This window comes from Sapajus apella, unplaced genomic scaffold, assembly GCF_009761245.1.
Source record: "Sapajus apella isolate SASKATOON/1434 unplaced genomic scaffold, GSC_monkey_1.0 scaffold15, whole genome shotgun sequence".
In the NCBI taxonomy this organism is placed as follows: Eukaryota; Metazoa; Chordata; class Mammalia; order Primates; family Cebidae; genus Sapajus; species Sapajus apella.
The window spans coordinates 17,834,958-17,852,320 of record NW_022436955.1 but is presented as its reverse complement, the minus strand read 5'-3'; the positions used below and the strand labels follow the sequence as shown (position 1 = coordinate 17,852,320).

The window sequence follows — 17,363 nt, the reverse complement described above, 5'->3', positions numbered from 1 at the left end:
CACTGGGAGGCTGAGGCAGGAGGATCACTTGAGCCCAGAAGTTTGAGATCAGCTTAGGCAGCACAGGGAGATTTGGTCTGTACAATAAAATTCTAAAAACTTTGCCAGGCTTCATGGCACATGTCTTTAGTCTCAGCTACTGGGAAAGCTAAAGCAGGAGGATGACTTAAGTCCAAGAGGTGGAGACTGCATTGAGCCGTGACGGTGCCACTGCCCTTAAGCCTGGCAACAGAGCAAGACCCCATCTCCAAATTAAATGAATGACTGCAGAAATAAGATCCATTTATAGTCATCTGCAATCAAGAATCGAGATAGCAAAAGAGATGAAAAACAAGCCCTGGTCCCAGATTTGCACTTTGTGGGGTTTTTTGTTTTGTTTTGTTTGTTTTTGAAACAGAGTTTTCCTCTTGTTGCCCAGGCTGGAGTTTAATGGCATAATCTCAGCTCACCGCAACCTCTGCCTCCTGGGTTCAAGCAGTTATCCTGCCTCAGCCTCCAGAGTAGCTGGGATTACAGGCATGCACCATCATACCCTGCTAATTTTTGGTATTTTTAGTAGAGATGAGATTTCTCCATGTTAGTCAGGCTAGTCTCAAACTCCTGACCTCAGGTGATCCGCCCACCTTGGCCTCCCAAAGTGCTGGGATTACAGGTGTGAGCCACCATGCCCGGCCCAGATTTGTGCTTTGTATCTCCATGGATTATGTCATTTCTTCATGAAAGGTGCAGTAGTGCTGTTTGCTTTCCAATGTAATTGACTAATTTCAGATCATAGCTGTTACAGATTCTGATTTAAAGGCTTTGAGATTTTTAATTTATTTGATAGATATATCAGTCATTTTTTCTTCATAACAGACACCCTAAAAATGTCATGGGCTTAAAATGACTTGGGGCTTGTTTTTCTTGCCCATGGGTTGTTTGAGATGGCTTTGCTTCAGACTGCAGGTTAAGGGTTAAGTTCAGGACTGCTTCGCATGCCTCTCATTTTTATACCTCCGTGGTCTCATGGGGAATGTCAAGGGTACAGGCCAAACCACCCAGGCGCATTTAAAAGCCTCTGCTCATATTGTGTCTCCTAAAACTCCATTGGCCCAAGCATGTCAGTGGCCTGTATTACATTATGTTACATTAACAGTATTAGCAAGCACACAGTACTGCACCTCTTAGAAAGGAATGACATAATCCATGGAAACTCAATTAACTGCAAATGTGGACTCCAGTGCTTGTTTTTCATCTCTTTTGCCATCTTGATTTGCTCAAGGTCAGCAGAGCTGGGTGTATACTCAGTTTATAGCAGGAGGCAGTACGGACTTAAAAGACAGAGGATCTGGATGTGAAATCCTATGCAAGTGAAAAATTGAGATAAATAATTCAATCTCCCGCTATAGGGAAGCAAGCCATTAAAACAGCAATTTGCTAATATAGTGCTGTGGACTGTAAATGTGACAATACTTTTCTTTTTATGGGGAGCTTACATCTTATTTGACTACATTATTTTGGAAGTTCTCCAATGCTCTGAATTTCTTTTAAGAATGCCCCTTTAATCGAAAATTGTTGTTTAGTAGAATAAGTGTAAGTAGAGAAGATTGTGATATTAATTGCCTTCCATGCCTTGTTTGAGAAAGAACTGGAATTGCTAATTGATTGGGAAAACTTAAAGGATAGATTTTAAAAGGATAGCGTAGAAAACTGCCTAAGTCTTGTAAATAAACTATTAAGAGATATAAGTTAAACTTCAAATTAAGGTGGGGGGAACAGAGTTAAGCTAGGTTAACTAAGTGTGGAAGCTGATTTCTGAGACTCAGGCACCTCAGAAAGGCATTAAAGTATCTCCTCTTAGACAAGTAGGGAGACAGTTCAGAAGTACTATGTTATATAATGTAATCTTATGATTACCTAGCAACCTAATTGAAGTCAATCTTAATATATGTTGTAAGTATAAATATGAGTTTGTATGTTGTTAATGCCTACTATATTCTGCAGTGGAATTAATAGTTCCGTAGGGAAAACCTTTTTCTTTTTGAAGTAATGCTGGGTGTGTCTACTTGAATTGTTCTATTTTCTTTATTGCCTTACCTTTATCCTTGAATAGAAAACATCTTTTTATCTTTAAAATAGCATGTTTTACTACCCAAATTGATAATATTTGGGTTATTATAGGCACACAGAATTCACTTCATTTAGACAGATTAGAATACTATGGGAACTCAAAGGAAGTGGTACTTTTTTTTTTTTTTTTTTCTTTTTTGAGGTGGAGTCTCACCTCACTCTGTTGCCCAGGCTGAAGTGCAGTGATGCAATCTCAGATCACTGTAACCTCTGCTTCCTGGGTTCAAGCAATTCTCCCGCTTCAGCCTCATGAGTAGGTGGGACTTCAGGTGCATGCCACCATGCCCGGCTGAATTTTTGGTTGTTTTTTTTGTTTGTTTTTTTTTTTGAGACGGAGTTTCACTCATGTTACCCAGGCTGGAGTGCAATGGCTCGATCTCGGCTCACCACAACCTCCGCTTCCTGGGTTCAGGCAATTCTCCTGCCTCAGCCTCCTGAGTAGCTGGGATTACAGGCACGCGCCACCATGCCCAGCTAATTTTTTGTGTTTTTAGTAGAGACTGGGTTTCACCATGTTGACCAGGACGGTCTCGATCTCTTGACCTCGTGATCCACCCGCCTCGGCCTCCCAAAGTGCTGAGATTACAGGCTTGAGCCACCGCGCCCGGCCTATGATTTTTGTATTTTTACTAGAGACGGGGATTCACCATGTTGGCCAGGTTAGTCTTGAACTCCTGACCTCAAGTAATCTACCCGCCTCAGCCTCCCAAAGTGCTGGGATTACAGGCATGAGCCACTGCATCAAAGAAATGGTGCTTTATTACAGTGTGCTTTATTGCAGTTGTGTCTCCTTTGAAGGCACAAAAACAAGGAAACTAAAGGAGATATGTATTGCAAAGCTATGTAATATTATGTAAAACCTAGTCCACTCTTTTTTCTTTCATGGAATTCAAAGTTCATTTTATCCCTGGTATGTGTATCTGGCTTTACAAAACAAATGTATCCATAGGAACGTGTTTCTAAATGTTTTTTAAAACTTTTTGTTTTTAATTACAGAATCACAGGAAGTTTCAAAAACAGTACCTAGAGGTCTTATGTACCTATTATGTAGCTTCCCCAATGGTGACATTAGGCCAATTTAAAAATCATTGATAGGGGCTGGGCACAGTAATTCACGCCTGTAATCCCAGCTGTTTGGGAAGCTGAGGTGGGTAGATCACTTGAGCCCAGAGTTTGATACCAGCTTGGGCAACATGGTGAAACTCCATCTCTATAAATAATGCCAAAAAAATTAGCTGGGTGTGGTGGCATTGTGCCTATAGCCCCAGCTACTTGGGAGGCTGAGGCCAGAGGATCACCTGAGCCTCAGAGGTTGAGGCTGCAGTGAGCGATGATCGCACCACTGCATGGCAGCATGGGTGACAGAATGAGACCCTGTCCTGACCCCCCCCAAAAAAAATTGAGGGACCATCTGTGCATCTTTAATAAACCTGAATTTAAAGTATCTTGTAGGGATCCTTATGTCATTGTTGCTTTATTTATTGCTTTAGCACATTCTGCTCCATTCTCCCCATCTTCACATTGCACCATTGATTGGGAAGGGATTAAGTCTCATGTACTTTTCTGGTACATTTTTCCCCAACAGCCTGAAAGATATGCAGGCTCCATTTTACTGCTTACGTTGAAGAAACATTTGGTTGAATATTCATATTTCTTGTTTTGAGTTTATTTTGGTGGTGTTTGAAAACTTGAAAGGTTCTATATATTTTTTTTTTTAACATCATCTCTCTCTTTTTTTTTTTCTAGCCTGAAAATGAAATTTCTTCAGACTGCAATCATGTAAGTATGGATTTTCTGTGATGCACCATATGTGCTTTATAGACAGATTTCGGGCTGCTCTTCCTCTTGTTCTGGGAAGTGCTATGTTTTCTTACAGTCTCTTAATCTTAAAAGGACAACAAACTTTAAGGACCTTGGTAAAGTCAACAAATAATCCTTCATTGTAGAAACCTGCAGTTTCTCCCAAATAATATTTATGTACTTAAATTTTTCTTCAATTACAGCTACCGTGTGAAAATAATTGTCTGCTTATCAAGTCTACAACTTTAGAATTTCCTATTTTAAAGCTCTCTCATTTAGTTATCACACAGTCATCTTCTATTTGCCAGACACTCTGGTAGCACATTAAAAGGAGACTGATGTGAAATCAAGTCTGTGCAAAAAGTGTTGAGTCCTTTGGTAGAAGTTTATACAGAAGACATTGGAGACACAAAAATGAATTTTGTCCAGGTGAGTTGATATCAGGAAAGGCTTAATAATGGACATGAGGCCAGGCATGGTGGCTCACACCTGTAATCCCTGCTCTTTGGGAGGCTGACGCAGGTGGATCACTTGACACCAGGAGTTTGAGAACAGCCCAGCCAACATGACGAAACCACGTCTCCACTAAAAAATAAAAATTAGCTGGGCGTGGTGGTGCATGCCTGTAATCCCAGCTACTCCCGAGGCTGAGGCAGGAGAATTGTTTGAAGCCAGGAGGCAGAGGTTTCAGTGAGCCAAGATGGTGCCACTGCACTGCAGCCTGGACAACAGAGCGAGACTCTGCCATTCATTAATTCATTCATAAATAAATGAGATAACACTTGATCTGGGTCTTAGAAGAGGCATACATATGTATTGTGTGTGGCCAAAGTCACTCTATCACATTATAGAAGGTAGAATGGACTGGAGGCTGTATAAGCAGAGACAGATTGGCTGTTTAGATTACTACTTATTCCTTTTTTTTTTTTTTTGGGACGGATTTTGACTCTTGTTGCCCAGGCTGGAATGCAGTGGTGCAATCTCAGCTTACCATAACCTCTGTCTCCTGGGCTCAAGCTATTCTCCTGCTTAAGCCTCTCAAGTAGCTGGGATCATAGGCATGCGCTGCCTTTAATCTCAGCTACTCGGGAGGCTGAGGTAGGAGAATCGCTTGAACCCAGGAGGCAGAGTTTGCAGTGAGCCAACATCACACCACTCACTCTAGCTTGAGCAACAAGAGTGAAACTCTGTCTCAAAAAAATGTATTCTCCCTCATAATCAAAAAAAAAAATTCAGCAAAAAGTGAGTATACTGTTGTCATCCATTTGATTAGCAAATATCAAAGATTTGAAAAATGATGCACACCTGTAGTCCCAACCATAATTCCAACTGACCCTTGAGCCTGGAGTTCAAGGCAGCAGAGACCTATGACTACAATACTGCACTGTAGCCTGGGTAACAAAGTGAGACCCCCATCTCTTACCAAGAAAAAAAAAAGGATAAATACACAGTATTGATAAGGATGTGTGTATTTAAGCATTCTCTAACCTGTAGATCAACAAACCACAACACATGGGCCAAATCCAGTCTACTCTTCGTTTTCATACATAAAGTTTTATTGAAACAGCCACACCATTTATTCATGTATTGCCAGTGGCTGCTTTTCACACTAGGATGGCAAAGTTGAGTAATTGCAACAGAGACTATAGGTCCCTCTATACTTTCTGGCCCTCTGCAGAAGTTGTTTGCTGAACCCTGTTCAAGCCTATGAATGGGAATATAAACAAGCTATAAAACAGCCTAAAATGCATATGTTTTGACCCAGCATTTCTGCTTCAATGAATTTATGGATAGTTATGCTTAAAAGAATGGACAAGGATGTGTCTGTAAAAGGATATTAGTTGTGGCATTATTTATAAAGCGAAAGATGAGAGGAAAACCTCAAAAATCCATCAATAGACTGAATCGGACAGAAGAGAAACCCAGAAAAAAGTTGATTTGTGCTTTAGAACTCTCAAAGAGCCAGCCAGGCATGGTGGCCCACGCCTGTAATCCCAGCACTTGGGTGGCTAAGGTAGGCGGATCACTTGAGGTCGGGAGTTCAAGACCAGCCTGGCCAACATGATGAAACCCCTCTCTACTAAAAATACAAAAATTAGCCAGGAGTGGTGGAGCACCCCAGTAATCCCAGCTACTCAGGAGGCCGAAACAGGAGAATTGCTTGGACTGGGGAGGTAGAAGTTGCAGTGAGCTGAGATCATGCCACTGCACTGCAGCCTAGGCAACAGAGTAAAACTCCATCTCAAAAAAAAAAAAACTCTCAAAAACTCTCAAAGAGCCAAGGAATAGGAAGGATATAATCCTGCTGAAAATGGGGGACAAATAGTATCCATAAAACAGGAGACTTGGATATGTAAGAAGCAATCAGGACTCTTGAGAGAACAATTATATAACCCAGTAATTCTTGTTTTTTTTTTTTTTTTTTGAGACGGTCTCTCTCTGTCCCTCAGGCTGGAGTACAGTGGTATGATCTCAGCTCACTGCAACCTCTATCTCCTGGGTTCAAGCAATCCTCCTGCCTCAGCCTCCTGAGTAGCTGAAATTACAGGCACGCGCCACCACACCTGGCTAAGTTTTGTATATTTAGTAGAGACGGAGTTTCTCCACGTTGGTCAGGCTAGTCTTGAACTCCTGACCTCATGATCAGCCTGCCTCAGCCTCCCACAGTGCTGGGATTAAAAGCATGAGCCACCGCTCCTGGCCCAGAAATTCTATACTATAGCATTCATAATGTCCAGCATGCTATCATAAATGGCTGGATATGAGATGAAGCAGGAAGATATAAATGATAATCAAGAGATAAAGTAGCCAATAGAGATTCAGAGAAGAGATAGTTCATATATTGGAATTAATAACAACAGACAAGGACTGCAAATAGCTAATAAAACAGAGGAAAATAAAATACTTTTCTATAAATAAAATGGAGGAAAATTCTAGAGGGAAGACAGAATGGGATAGAAGCAATCTTTGAAGAAATGATGCCCAAGATATTTTCCCAAATCGAATGAGAGGCATTAACCCACAAATTCAGCAAGCTTAGTGAACCTCAAGAGAGATCCATCCACGCTTAGACAATTTTTTTTTTTTTTTTTTGAGATGGAGTCTTACTCTGTCGCTCAGGCTGGAGTGCAATGGCGCGATCTCGGCTCACTGCAACCTCCACCTTCGCCTCCACCTCCCAGGTTCAAGCAATTATCCTGCCTCAGCCTCCTGAGTAGCTGCGATTACAGGCACCCACTACCATACCCAGCCAGTTTTTGTCTTTTTGGTAGGGACAGGATTACACCATGTTGGTCAGGCTGGTCTTGAACTACTGACTTCAGTTGATCCACCCCCCTCAGCTTCCCAAAGTGCTGAGATTATAAGCGTGAGTCACCGTACCCAGCCTAGACACATTATTAACAATCTGCCAAAATGGAAAGATAAAAGGAAAATTCAACAAGCAGGCAGAGAAAAAGAGACATTCTCTTGAGGGAAGAAAAATGACAGCTGACTTCTCAACAAAGCAAGCAGCAGAAACTAGAGGACAATTGAAACAACAAATGTAAAAGGTTGAGAGAAAATGCCAACGTAGAATTCTATACCCAGCAAAAAATATACCTTTAAAAAATGAAAATAGGCCAGGCACTGTGGCTCACGCCTGTAATCCCAGCAATTTGGGAGGCTTGAGGTGGGCAGATCACGAGGTCAGGAGTTTGAGACCAGCCTGGCCAATATAATGAAACCCCGTCTCTACTAAAAATACAAAAATTAGCTGGGCATGGTGGCACACACCTGTAGTCCCAGTTACTTGGGAGACTGAGACAGGAGAATCGCTTGAACCCAGGAGCAGAGGTTGCAATGAACTGAGATCATACCACTGAACTCCAGCCTGGGTGACAGAGCGAAACTCCATCTCAAAATAACTACATCCATAAATACCCTGGTTCAAGTTATTCTCGTGCCTCAGCCTCCCAAATAGTGGGATTTCAGACACATACCACTACACCTGGTTAACTTTTTGTATTTTTAGTAGAGAGAGGTTTCACCATGTTGGCCAGGCTGGTATTCAACTAGGTATCTATTTACTTACGTATTTTGCCAGACAACCAAAAAGCTGAGAATATTTATTTCCCACATTCCCACGCTATGAGAAATCCTAAATTCTTGAAGCTGAAAGGATTACAAATTCAAACAGAAATAGCAGCACTAGAAGAGAGAAATAATTGATAAATATGACTATTATTGTTTCATTCTTTAAGAGAACTGACTTGGCTGTGCATGGTGGCTGATGCCTGTAATCCCAGCACTTTGGGAGGCCAAGGTAGGCGGATCACCTGAGGTCAGGAGTTCAAGACCAGCCTGGCCAACATGGTGAAACCGCATCTCTACTAAAAATACAAAAAATATCCAGGCATGGTGGTGCACACCTGTAATCCCAGCTACTCGAAGGCTGAGGCAGGCGAATCACTTGAACCCGGGAAGCAGAGGTTGCAGTGAACCTGGACAAAAAGAGTGAAACTCTGTCTCAAAAAAAAAAAAAAAAAAAAAAGAAAAGGAATAAGAATAGAATTTTACTTTGGGATAGTCTTATATTGTGTATTAGGTAACATAATATCAATTCAGTTTGGACAAGTTAAGAATGCATAATCACGATACAGATTTGTTTCACATGATGACTGTTCAGTTAATGATACTTAGCCATTGTGACTTAAAAGTTTATAGAACTTTATCCAAAACACAAAATATTTCCTGTGACATTATTGTTTTAGGCAAATTTGCATGGAGTGACTTACTCAGCACTAGTCGGACTATCACTTGGAACAAATGTGAATTCTGCCTCATAGTTACGAGTGATAAAAAGGAGTGATAGCAGGGAATGATAAAGAAGCATGTTTTGCTCTTCTCCAGTGTCTTGCACATACAATATTTCTCCATGTCAAAAAGCGGTTTTTGGTGTTGGTTTTGTCTTGCTTTTTGAGACAGGGTTTTGGTCTGTCACCCAGGCTGGAATATAGTGGCATGATCATAGTTCACTGCAACCTCAATCCCCTGGGCCCAAGTGATCCTCCTGCAAGTACACACTACAAGTACACACCACCGTGCCTGACTAATTTGTGTTTTTTGTTTTTTGTTTTTGATATGAGGTTTCACCATATTGCCCAGGCTGACCTCTAACTCCTGGGCTCGAGCAATCCGCCCTCCTTAGCCTCCCAAAGTATTTAGGACTACAGGTGTAAGCTGCTATACCCAGCCAAAAGTGTATTTTTTAAATCTCAAAGATTCTTCTACAGGTAATATCATGAAATCCTTCCACATCAGGAGTTGGTTCTAAGTACCAAAGTTCTAAGGAAAAGAATTATAAAATATGTCTTCATACTGATATTGAATGCTTGTCTCATAGTCAGTCCTCTGATTTTACATTACTTTCCAGAGAATGATTCCCTCATACCCTCCCTTTTACCAACCATCACCAACTCTCAAGTCTTCTCTCTCTCCTTTGGACAGTGCAATGAACTTTCATTATGTTATATTTAATGTACAATTTATATTTTACTTTAAAATTGTTGTTTGTTATTTATATACTATTTTCATTTTTCAGTTAATATTTCTTTCTCTGAAAATTGTGTGGGTATCTGACAAACCTGAATAACTTCTATTTATTTTATTTAATTTGAGGTGCGGGTCTTGCTCTGTGGCCCAGGCTGGTCTCCATCTCCTGGCCTCAAGTGATCTGCCTGCCTCAGCCTCCCAGAGTTCTGGGATTACAGGCATGAGCCACTGCGCCTGATGAGATAATTTGAACTGCATCAAAATAGAAAACTTTTGTGCATCAGACACTATTAAAAAAGTTGATTGGCAACCTATGCAATGAGAGAAAATATTTACAAATCATTTGTCTGTTAAAGGATCTAGTTTTGAGATCATACAAAAACTCTTCCAACTCTAGAATAAAAATATTTTAAAATGAGCAATGAATTTGAATAGGCATTTCTCAGAAGAAGACATACAGATGGCCAGTTGCACATGAAAAGATGGTCAACATCATTGTCATTAGGAAATGCAGGGCTGGGTGGGTGGCTCATGCCTTTAATCCCAGCAGTTTGGAAGGTTAATACTGGAGGATAATTTGAGGCCAGGAGTGCAAGAACAACCTGGGCAACATACAGAGACCCCCATATGGACATACCCAAGAGAGTTGAAAACGTGTTCACACAAAAATGCGTACATAAGTGTTCATAGCAGCATTATTAATAAAAGCTGAAAAGTGGAAACAGTCCAAATGTCCATTAACTGGCTAATGGAGAAATAAAACATGATATATCCATACAGTGAAATATCTCTTTGCAAAAATACGAAACACTGATACATGCTATAACATGGATGAACCTCAAGAACTGGACTCAAAAGATCACAAAAAGGACACAAAGAAAGAAGATTAGCAGTTTCCAGGGGCTTGGAGAAGTGGGGAATGGGAAGTGACTGATAATAGATAGTTTGTTTTGGGGAAATATTCTGGATTTAGTGGTGATGATTGCACAACCATAACCTCTGAGTTGTAATCTGGAAGGGTGAATTTTACAATGTGAATTCTGTCTCAACAGAGTAGTATATAGTCAGCCCCCAGGGAATCACCATACAGCTTCAGACAGTCATTCAGATTGATACTGTGTCATTTATATCCCTGTGTGCTTCCTCTCCTTTTGTATTCATTTGAAGCATAACCCAGACATTATATTCATGTTACCTGTTAATACTTCAGTAAATGCTTTAAAGGATAAGGACTGGCTGGCGTGGGGGGAAAAAAAGGATAAGGACTTTAAAAAAAAAAAAAAACGAGATTATAGGACCACTGTCATATCTTAAAATGCCGTAATTCTTTAACATCATCAAATATCCAATTAACATTCAAATTTCCAATTCTAGCACCCACCCTAGAAGGGAATTTATTTAATCTGATAAAACGTGGCTATAAAAAGGCCTACAGCCTCATACTTAATGGTGAAATAATACTTAAGCATCATACTTAATGGTGGAAATAATAAGAGCTTTCTACCCAAGATTGGCAACAAGACATAACTACTGTTCTCATTATCAGAGAAGTCCTAGCCGGTGCGGTACGGCAAGTAAAAGGAAATAAAACAGATAATAATTGAAAAAAATTAAGCTGTCATTATTATTATTTTTTAGATGGAGTCTCGCTCTATCACCCAGGCTGGAGTGCAGTGGCTCGATCTCGGCTCACTGCAACCTCCACCTCCTGGGTTCAAGCAGTTCTCCTGTCTCAGCTTCCCAAGCATCTGGGACTACAGGCACATACCACGCCCGGCTAGTTTTTATATTTTTAGTAGAGATGGGGTTTCACCATGTTAGCCAGGTTGACCTCAGGTGATGCGCCCACCTTGGCCTCCCAGAGCTCTGGGATTACAGGCATGAGCCACCGAACCCTACCTGTTATTTTTTTAAATGCACTATCAGTAGAATCATAAACTGTCATTATTTACAGATGACATGATTGTATAAATAGATAATCCAAAACAATTTATAAATGGACTAGCATGTAATTTATAGCTGAACTTATTAGTAAAGTCACATGATAGGTCAGTATATAAAATTTAATTGTATTTTTATATATTAGTAACAAGTAAACTTTTTAAATGTATTACAAATAATATTTTAAAGTAACATATAAAGCATCAAATACTTAAGAATAAATCTTACAAAAATGTGTAAGATTCCTCTGCAGATAACTGTAAAATATTATTAAGAGAAATTTGGAGACCTAAATAAATAAATGAGCAATTGGTGCTCATGAGTTGGAAGACCTGATGTTACAAAGATGTGAATTCTCATTACATCGACTATAGATTCTGTGCAATCCCATATTTATTGTTATCAAAATGGCCAGGTGATTTTAAAATTTATTTGGAAACTCAAGAGTACTTGTTAACAGCCAGAGCGATCTTGAAGAACCAGGCAGAGACTCTACTACCTGATGGAAAAGTGAGTGTAAAGCATTGGTAATTAAGACAGTGTGGTAAAAGCAGACTCATACATAAATGGATACTTGAATAAAGAATCTCAACCCTTACTATATGCCATTCATGCAAAATCCAGTCTGAATGCCTTGCAGATCCAAATGTGAAAAGTAAAACTAAAATTTCTAAATAGGAAAATGTCTTCATGACTTGGAGATTGTCAAAGATTTCTTGAATGGTTGTATGAAAGTGTCTCATGTACTCTATAGGTATATACACCTATGTACCCACAAAAATTTAAAATTAAAATATTTCTTAAATGGGAAACAAAAAGCACTAAGTGTAAAGCAAAAAGACTGATAAATTGGATTATTTAAAAATTTGTTTTATTTTTATTTTTTAAATTTTATTTTTTAATAAAGAGATGGGATTTCACCATGTTGGCTAGGCTGGTCTTGAACTCCTGGCCTCAAGTGATCTGCCCTCCTCAACCTCCCAAAGTGCTGGGATTACAGGTGTGAGCCACTATACCCGGCCAGAATTTGTTTTATTAAAGACAGTATTGCTGGGTACAGTGGCTCTGCCCTGTAATCCCATCACTTTGGGAGGCCAGAGTGAGAAGACTGCCTGAGCCCAGAGTTTGAGACCAGCCCGAGCAATGTGGTGGAACTCTGTCTCTACAAAAAAAGGTGAAAAATTAATTCAGTGCGGTGATGCAGGCCTGATACTAGCTACTGTGGAGACTGAGGTGAGAGATCACTTGAGCTCAGGAGGTTGAGGCTGCAGTGAGCCGTGTTTGTGCCATTGCACTCCAGGCCAGGTGAGGTCCTGTCTCAAATAAATAAATAAGCATCCAATATTAAGAGTGTGAACAGGCAAGCCATAGAGAAGGAAAAATTTGGTAATACATACATCCGACAGTGTATCCAGAATTTATCAGGAAATCACACACAGCAATAAAGAAAAGCCAATGGAATAAAAAAATATGTAAGATACGTAATCTGCCGTGTCTCAAAGATGATGTCTGAATGACCTAAAAACAACGAAAAGGTGCTTAACCTCAATTAGTAATCAGGGACATGGAAATTAAAACCTCAGTCACATACCAGTACCTACACCACTAGAATTACAGAAATTAAAAAGACAGGCAGTGCCAATACCAAGTATCTGTGTGAATGTGGAACAATAGTGATAATGTTAATTAGCACAGCTAGCGTTTTCAAAGCCATTTGGCATTATTAACTAAAGCTAAACATAAATGTAGCAAATGATGCAGCCATTTTACTTCTAGGTATTTACTCAACACAGATACTTGTTTACCCAAAAGGGCCAGTGCATTTGTAGCAGCTCACCACAGCCCTACCAGTAAAAGGTTAGCAAAGCCCTTTCCCCTTTTTCATGAGACTTGGAATTCTGTTAAGTTCTTAATTTCCCTGTCCTTTAACCTAATAAGAGTAAAATGTCAACCAAGTGCCTACGCAGCCTTGTTTTAGTTAAAATGACCCTGACTGGTAAATGTTAGATGGGCAATGAAGAGCTGTAAATGAATTATAAATGCCCAGTAGGGATGCCATACTTTCAGGCTTCGCTGGAATGTGGTGACTCTTAGCCTGAATGTATCCTTTGCAGGGACCCTGAAAACTATGCCAGAGGGTTGTTACAAAGGATATTGGTTCCCATGGGGCCTGAGGCTTCTGAGCCAAGACACTTCCTTTCTGTGCCCCTGTGACTAGACAATAGTCACAACGGCCATGGGGAGAAAATGCCTCCAGATGGCTCTATGAGCTGCTGCCAGGACTCACATTGAGGAGGGACAGTTGATGCTGCCCTCCTGGCAATTTGTTGTTACTGTCTTTTTTTCAGCCCAGACCTTTCCATAGAACCTCAGACTTGAGCTGCTGCTTCCACATTTCTACTTTGTCTAATAGTCATTTCCAGAGCGAAACTCTTGATTTTCTGCCCCTAAACCTTCTCTTCCTGTAATCTTCCCCATCTCCACTAGTGGCTCCTCTATTCTTCTGGTTGCTCGAATGAAAAACCTTGGTTCTTCTCCTCCTCTTACACTTCACGTTCAATCCATTAGTAACCTTCTGGCTGCTCCTTGAACTAGATCCTGAATTTGACCATTTTCACTGCTATTGCCCTGATCCAAGCCATCATCAGTTCTCTCTGGGACTTCTGTGATGGCCTCCTAAGTAGTCTCCGTCCTGCTTAGCCTATACCCCATGCTACAGCTGGAATGATCCCTCTAACATGTCAGTTCATATTACTGTTCTGTCCAGAAATACTGATTAAACTCCTAAATCTTTGTGTCCTGCAAAGTATGCAGAGTACCAGCTCTCTGACCTCTTCTGCTACGACTGTTGCCCCTTGCCAACTCTACTTAGCCTTCTTGCTACTCTTCAGATACTCAGAAAATGTTCCTGACTCAGGGCTTTGGCATTTGCTGTTCTTTCCACATGGAACGTTCACCTTTTGTGGCTATTCATTTTCCTTGTGTTCCTCTCTCATGGAAAATAGCACTCCCTTCCCTCACTTTCAGTTTGCTTTGCTCTAGCTTATCACCTGACACATTTACTTTATTATTTGCACGTTATCTTTCTCTCCTTCATAGAATGTAAACTCCTTGAAGGCTTTGCCCTTTTTGCTCACTGCAGCCTGTCAGTGAAATTTCACCATCCTGAGAATAAACAAAATACCTTAAAGCTTTCAGAGAAGAAAAACCCAGGTCAAAATCAAAGTAGTGGCAATTTGAGTAATACACATTTTTTCATCAGCATTCCTAGGAGCTAGAAGACAGTAGACCAGTGCTATAAAACTCTACCAAAAAATGATATCCAGTTAAAGTAACATAAATACATTTCTGGCATGTAGTTCTTCCACGCATTGACGACTCATGAATTTTTTCTTTTTCTTTTGAGATAGAGTTTCACACTTGTTGCCCCAGCTGGAGTGCAGTGGTGCCATCTTGGCCCACTGCAACCTCTGCCTCCTGGGTTCAAGCAGTTCTCCTGCCTCAGCCTCTCAAATAGCTGGGATTACAGGCATGCGCCACCACACCTGGCTAATTTTGTATTTTTAGTAGAGACTGGTTTCTCCATGTTGGTCAAGCTGGTCTTGAACTCCCAACCTCAGGTGATCCCTCTCCCCCACCAGCCTCCCAAAGTGCTGGGATTACAGGCGTGAGCCGCTGTGTCCAGCCGCATGTTTTTTAATAAAGCCCTTGGAAGATGTGCTTCAACAAAATGAGATAATACTCCAAGACAGAGAAAGATAAAGAACCCAGTGACTAGTGAATCAGCTTAAGAAAAAAGCAAAGGACATTCTGAGGATGCTGGTGGAGGATGATACATGTACAGAGAAAACAGCCAGACGTTGGTGGAAGCAGGAAAATGAAAAAGCTGCAAGAGGAATGTCTCACCGGACAGACTGCAGCATTTTAAGAGGAGATTTACATTTCTAGTAAAGAGATTGAGGATTAATAAATAATGGGTATATAGGAAAACAGACCTAAGAAATAAATGACTGTTAACTATAGAGCAAACTAAAAGTCATACAGGAAAATAAATACCATATTCTGTGTGTCTCATTATATATAGCTTTCTACATAGTAAGGTGAATACTGAATATCTAATAACATTATGATTAACTGTATTGGGAGAACTGGGACCAGGAAGAAGGATATGAGAGTTCATTCCTCCTCTATAGTGTAAGTTACTATAGAATATCTAAAAGTGACAAGTCAAGAAATGACAATTTAAGCATGTAGTTTAAAAATATGGAGGTAATTAACATAAGCAAAAAGAATTCAAAGTGTCTGCTTCTAGAGAGTCAGTGGGACTTTGAATGGGGAATTTTTTTTTTTTTTGAGACAGAGTCTCGTTCTGTCACCAGGCTGGAGTGCAGTGGCGTGATCTTGACTCACTGCAACTGCTACCTCCCAGGTTCAAGCAATTCTCCTGCCTCAGCCTCCTCTTACCACTCAGTGAAATGTGTTCTTCCTTTGTATTCTTTAAAATCTTCTGCATGCTTCTGTTATCACATTTATCACACTTTGCTTTTTTTTTTTTTTTTTCCCAACCTGATTCTTCCTTCTTTTGGCCTCCTGTGGTTGATCTTCTTGAAGTGCTGAATGGCCTTTTTTCTCCTTCCTTTACCTTTCTCATCCCCATTACCTAGAAGGATGTCCAGATTATAGTAGTTACTCACTACACGTTTGGGATGGGTGAATAGGTAGATTAATGGATGAATAATTTAAGGATTTTTTTTTTTTTTTTTTTTTTTTTTGAAACGGAGTCTCACTCTGTCGCCCAGGCTGGAGTGCAGCGGCGCAGTCTCGGCTCACTGCAGCCTCTGCCTCTCAGGCTCAAGCACTTCTGCCTCAGCCTCCCTAGTAGCTGGAATTACAGGTGTGCGCCACCACACCCAGCTAATTTTTGTATTTTTAGTAGAGATAGGGTTTTATTTACCATGTTGGCCAGGCTGGTCTTGAACTCCTGACCTCAAGTGATCTGCCCACCTCAGCCTCTCAAAGTGTTGAGTTTACAGGCGTGAGCTACCACCCAGCCTGATTTAAGGAAATTGAAGGGAAAGTACATCATACTAACCAATAGTTCTTATTGTCCCACTGCAATTATTTTTCTTGTTTGATTATAACCACTCAGGGGAAAGGACACTACCAAATACAGTATAAGTAATCAGCTCTGAGTAATCAAGTGTAATGTGTGCTTACCTGTTTTCTAAGGGAAAATGCGTTTTTGGCAGCCTATGTTAGATTCCCTTTTTAATTATATTCCTGAGAGAATAATAATGCATTAATGGCTCATATTAAAAACAAAAGACGAATCCCAGCACTTTGGGAGGCTGAGGCAGGCAGATCACGAGGTCAGAAGTTCGAGAGCAGCCTGACCAATATGGTGAAACCCTGTCTCTACTAAAAATACAAAAATTAGCTGGGCATGGTGGTGTGCAACTGTAATTCCAGCTACTCAGAAGGCTGAGGCAGGACAATCACTTGAACCTGGGAGGCAGAGGTTTCAATGAGCCAAGATCGTGCCATTACACTCCAGCCTGGGCAACGAGAGCAAAACTCGGTCTCAAATAAATAAATAAATAACCATTAACCAGGCATGGTAGCGGGCGCCTGCAATCTCAGCTACTCGGGAGGCTAAGGCAGGAGAATCACTTAAACCCGGAGGTGGAGGCTGGAATGAGTTGAGATCTTGCCACTGCACTCCAACCTGGGTGACAGAACGAGACTCCTTCTGAAATAAAGTAAAATAAAAGAGTAGAAAGTAGATTAACAGTTGCCAGAAGATGAGGATAGAGAGGATAAGGAGTAACAGAATGGATATGGGTTTCTGTTTGGGGTAAGGAGAATGTTCTAGAATTAGGCCGTAATGGGAGTTGTACAATGTTGCGAATATACTAAAAAAAAAAAAAAAAACTGAATGGTACACTTAAAAGGTAAATTTTATGGTATATGAATTATATCTC

The 17,363-nt window shown here is 40.5% G+C and overlaps 1 protein-coding gene across 2 annotated transcripts in view; it reads left to right on the top strand.

The window, feature by feature from the left end:
* GLG1 (golgi glycoprotein 1) overlaps positions 1 to 17,363 on the top strand; it is a 165,119-nt gene that overhangs the window by 85,295 nt on the left and 62,461 nt on the right. For both annotated transcript variants that reach the window (XM_032283873.1, XM_032283872.1), the window contains exon 2: positions 3,856 to 3,888. In XM_032283873.1, the coding sequence (XP_032139764.1) occupies positions 3,856 to 3,888 (33 nt within the window). The remainder of the gene's footprint in view (positions 1 to 3,855; positions 3,889 to 17,363) is intronic.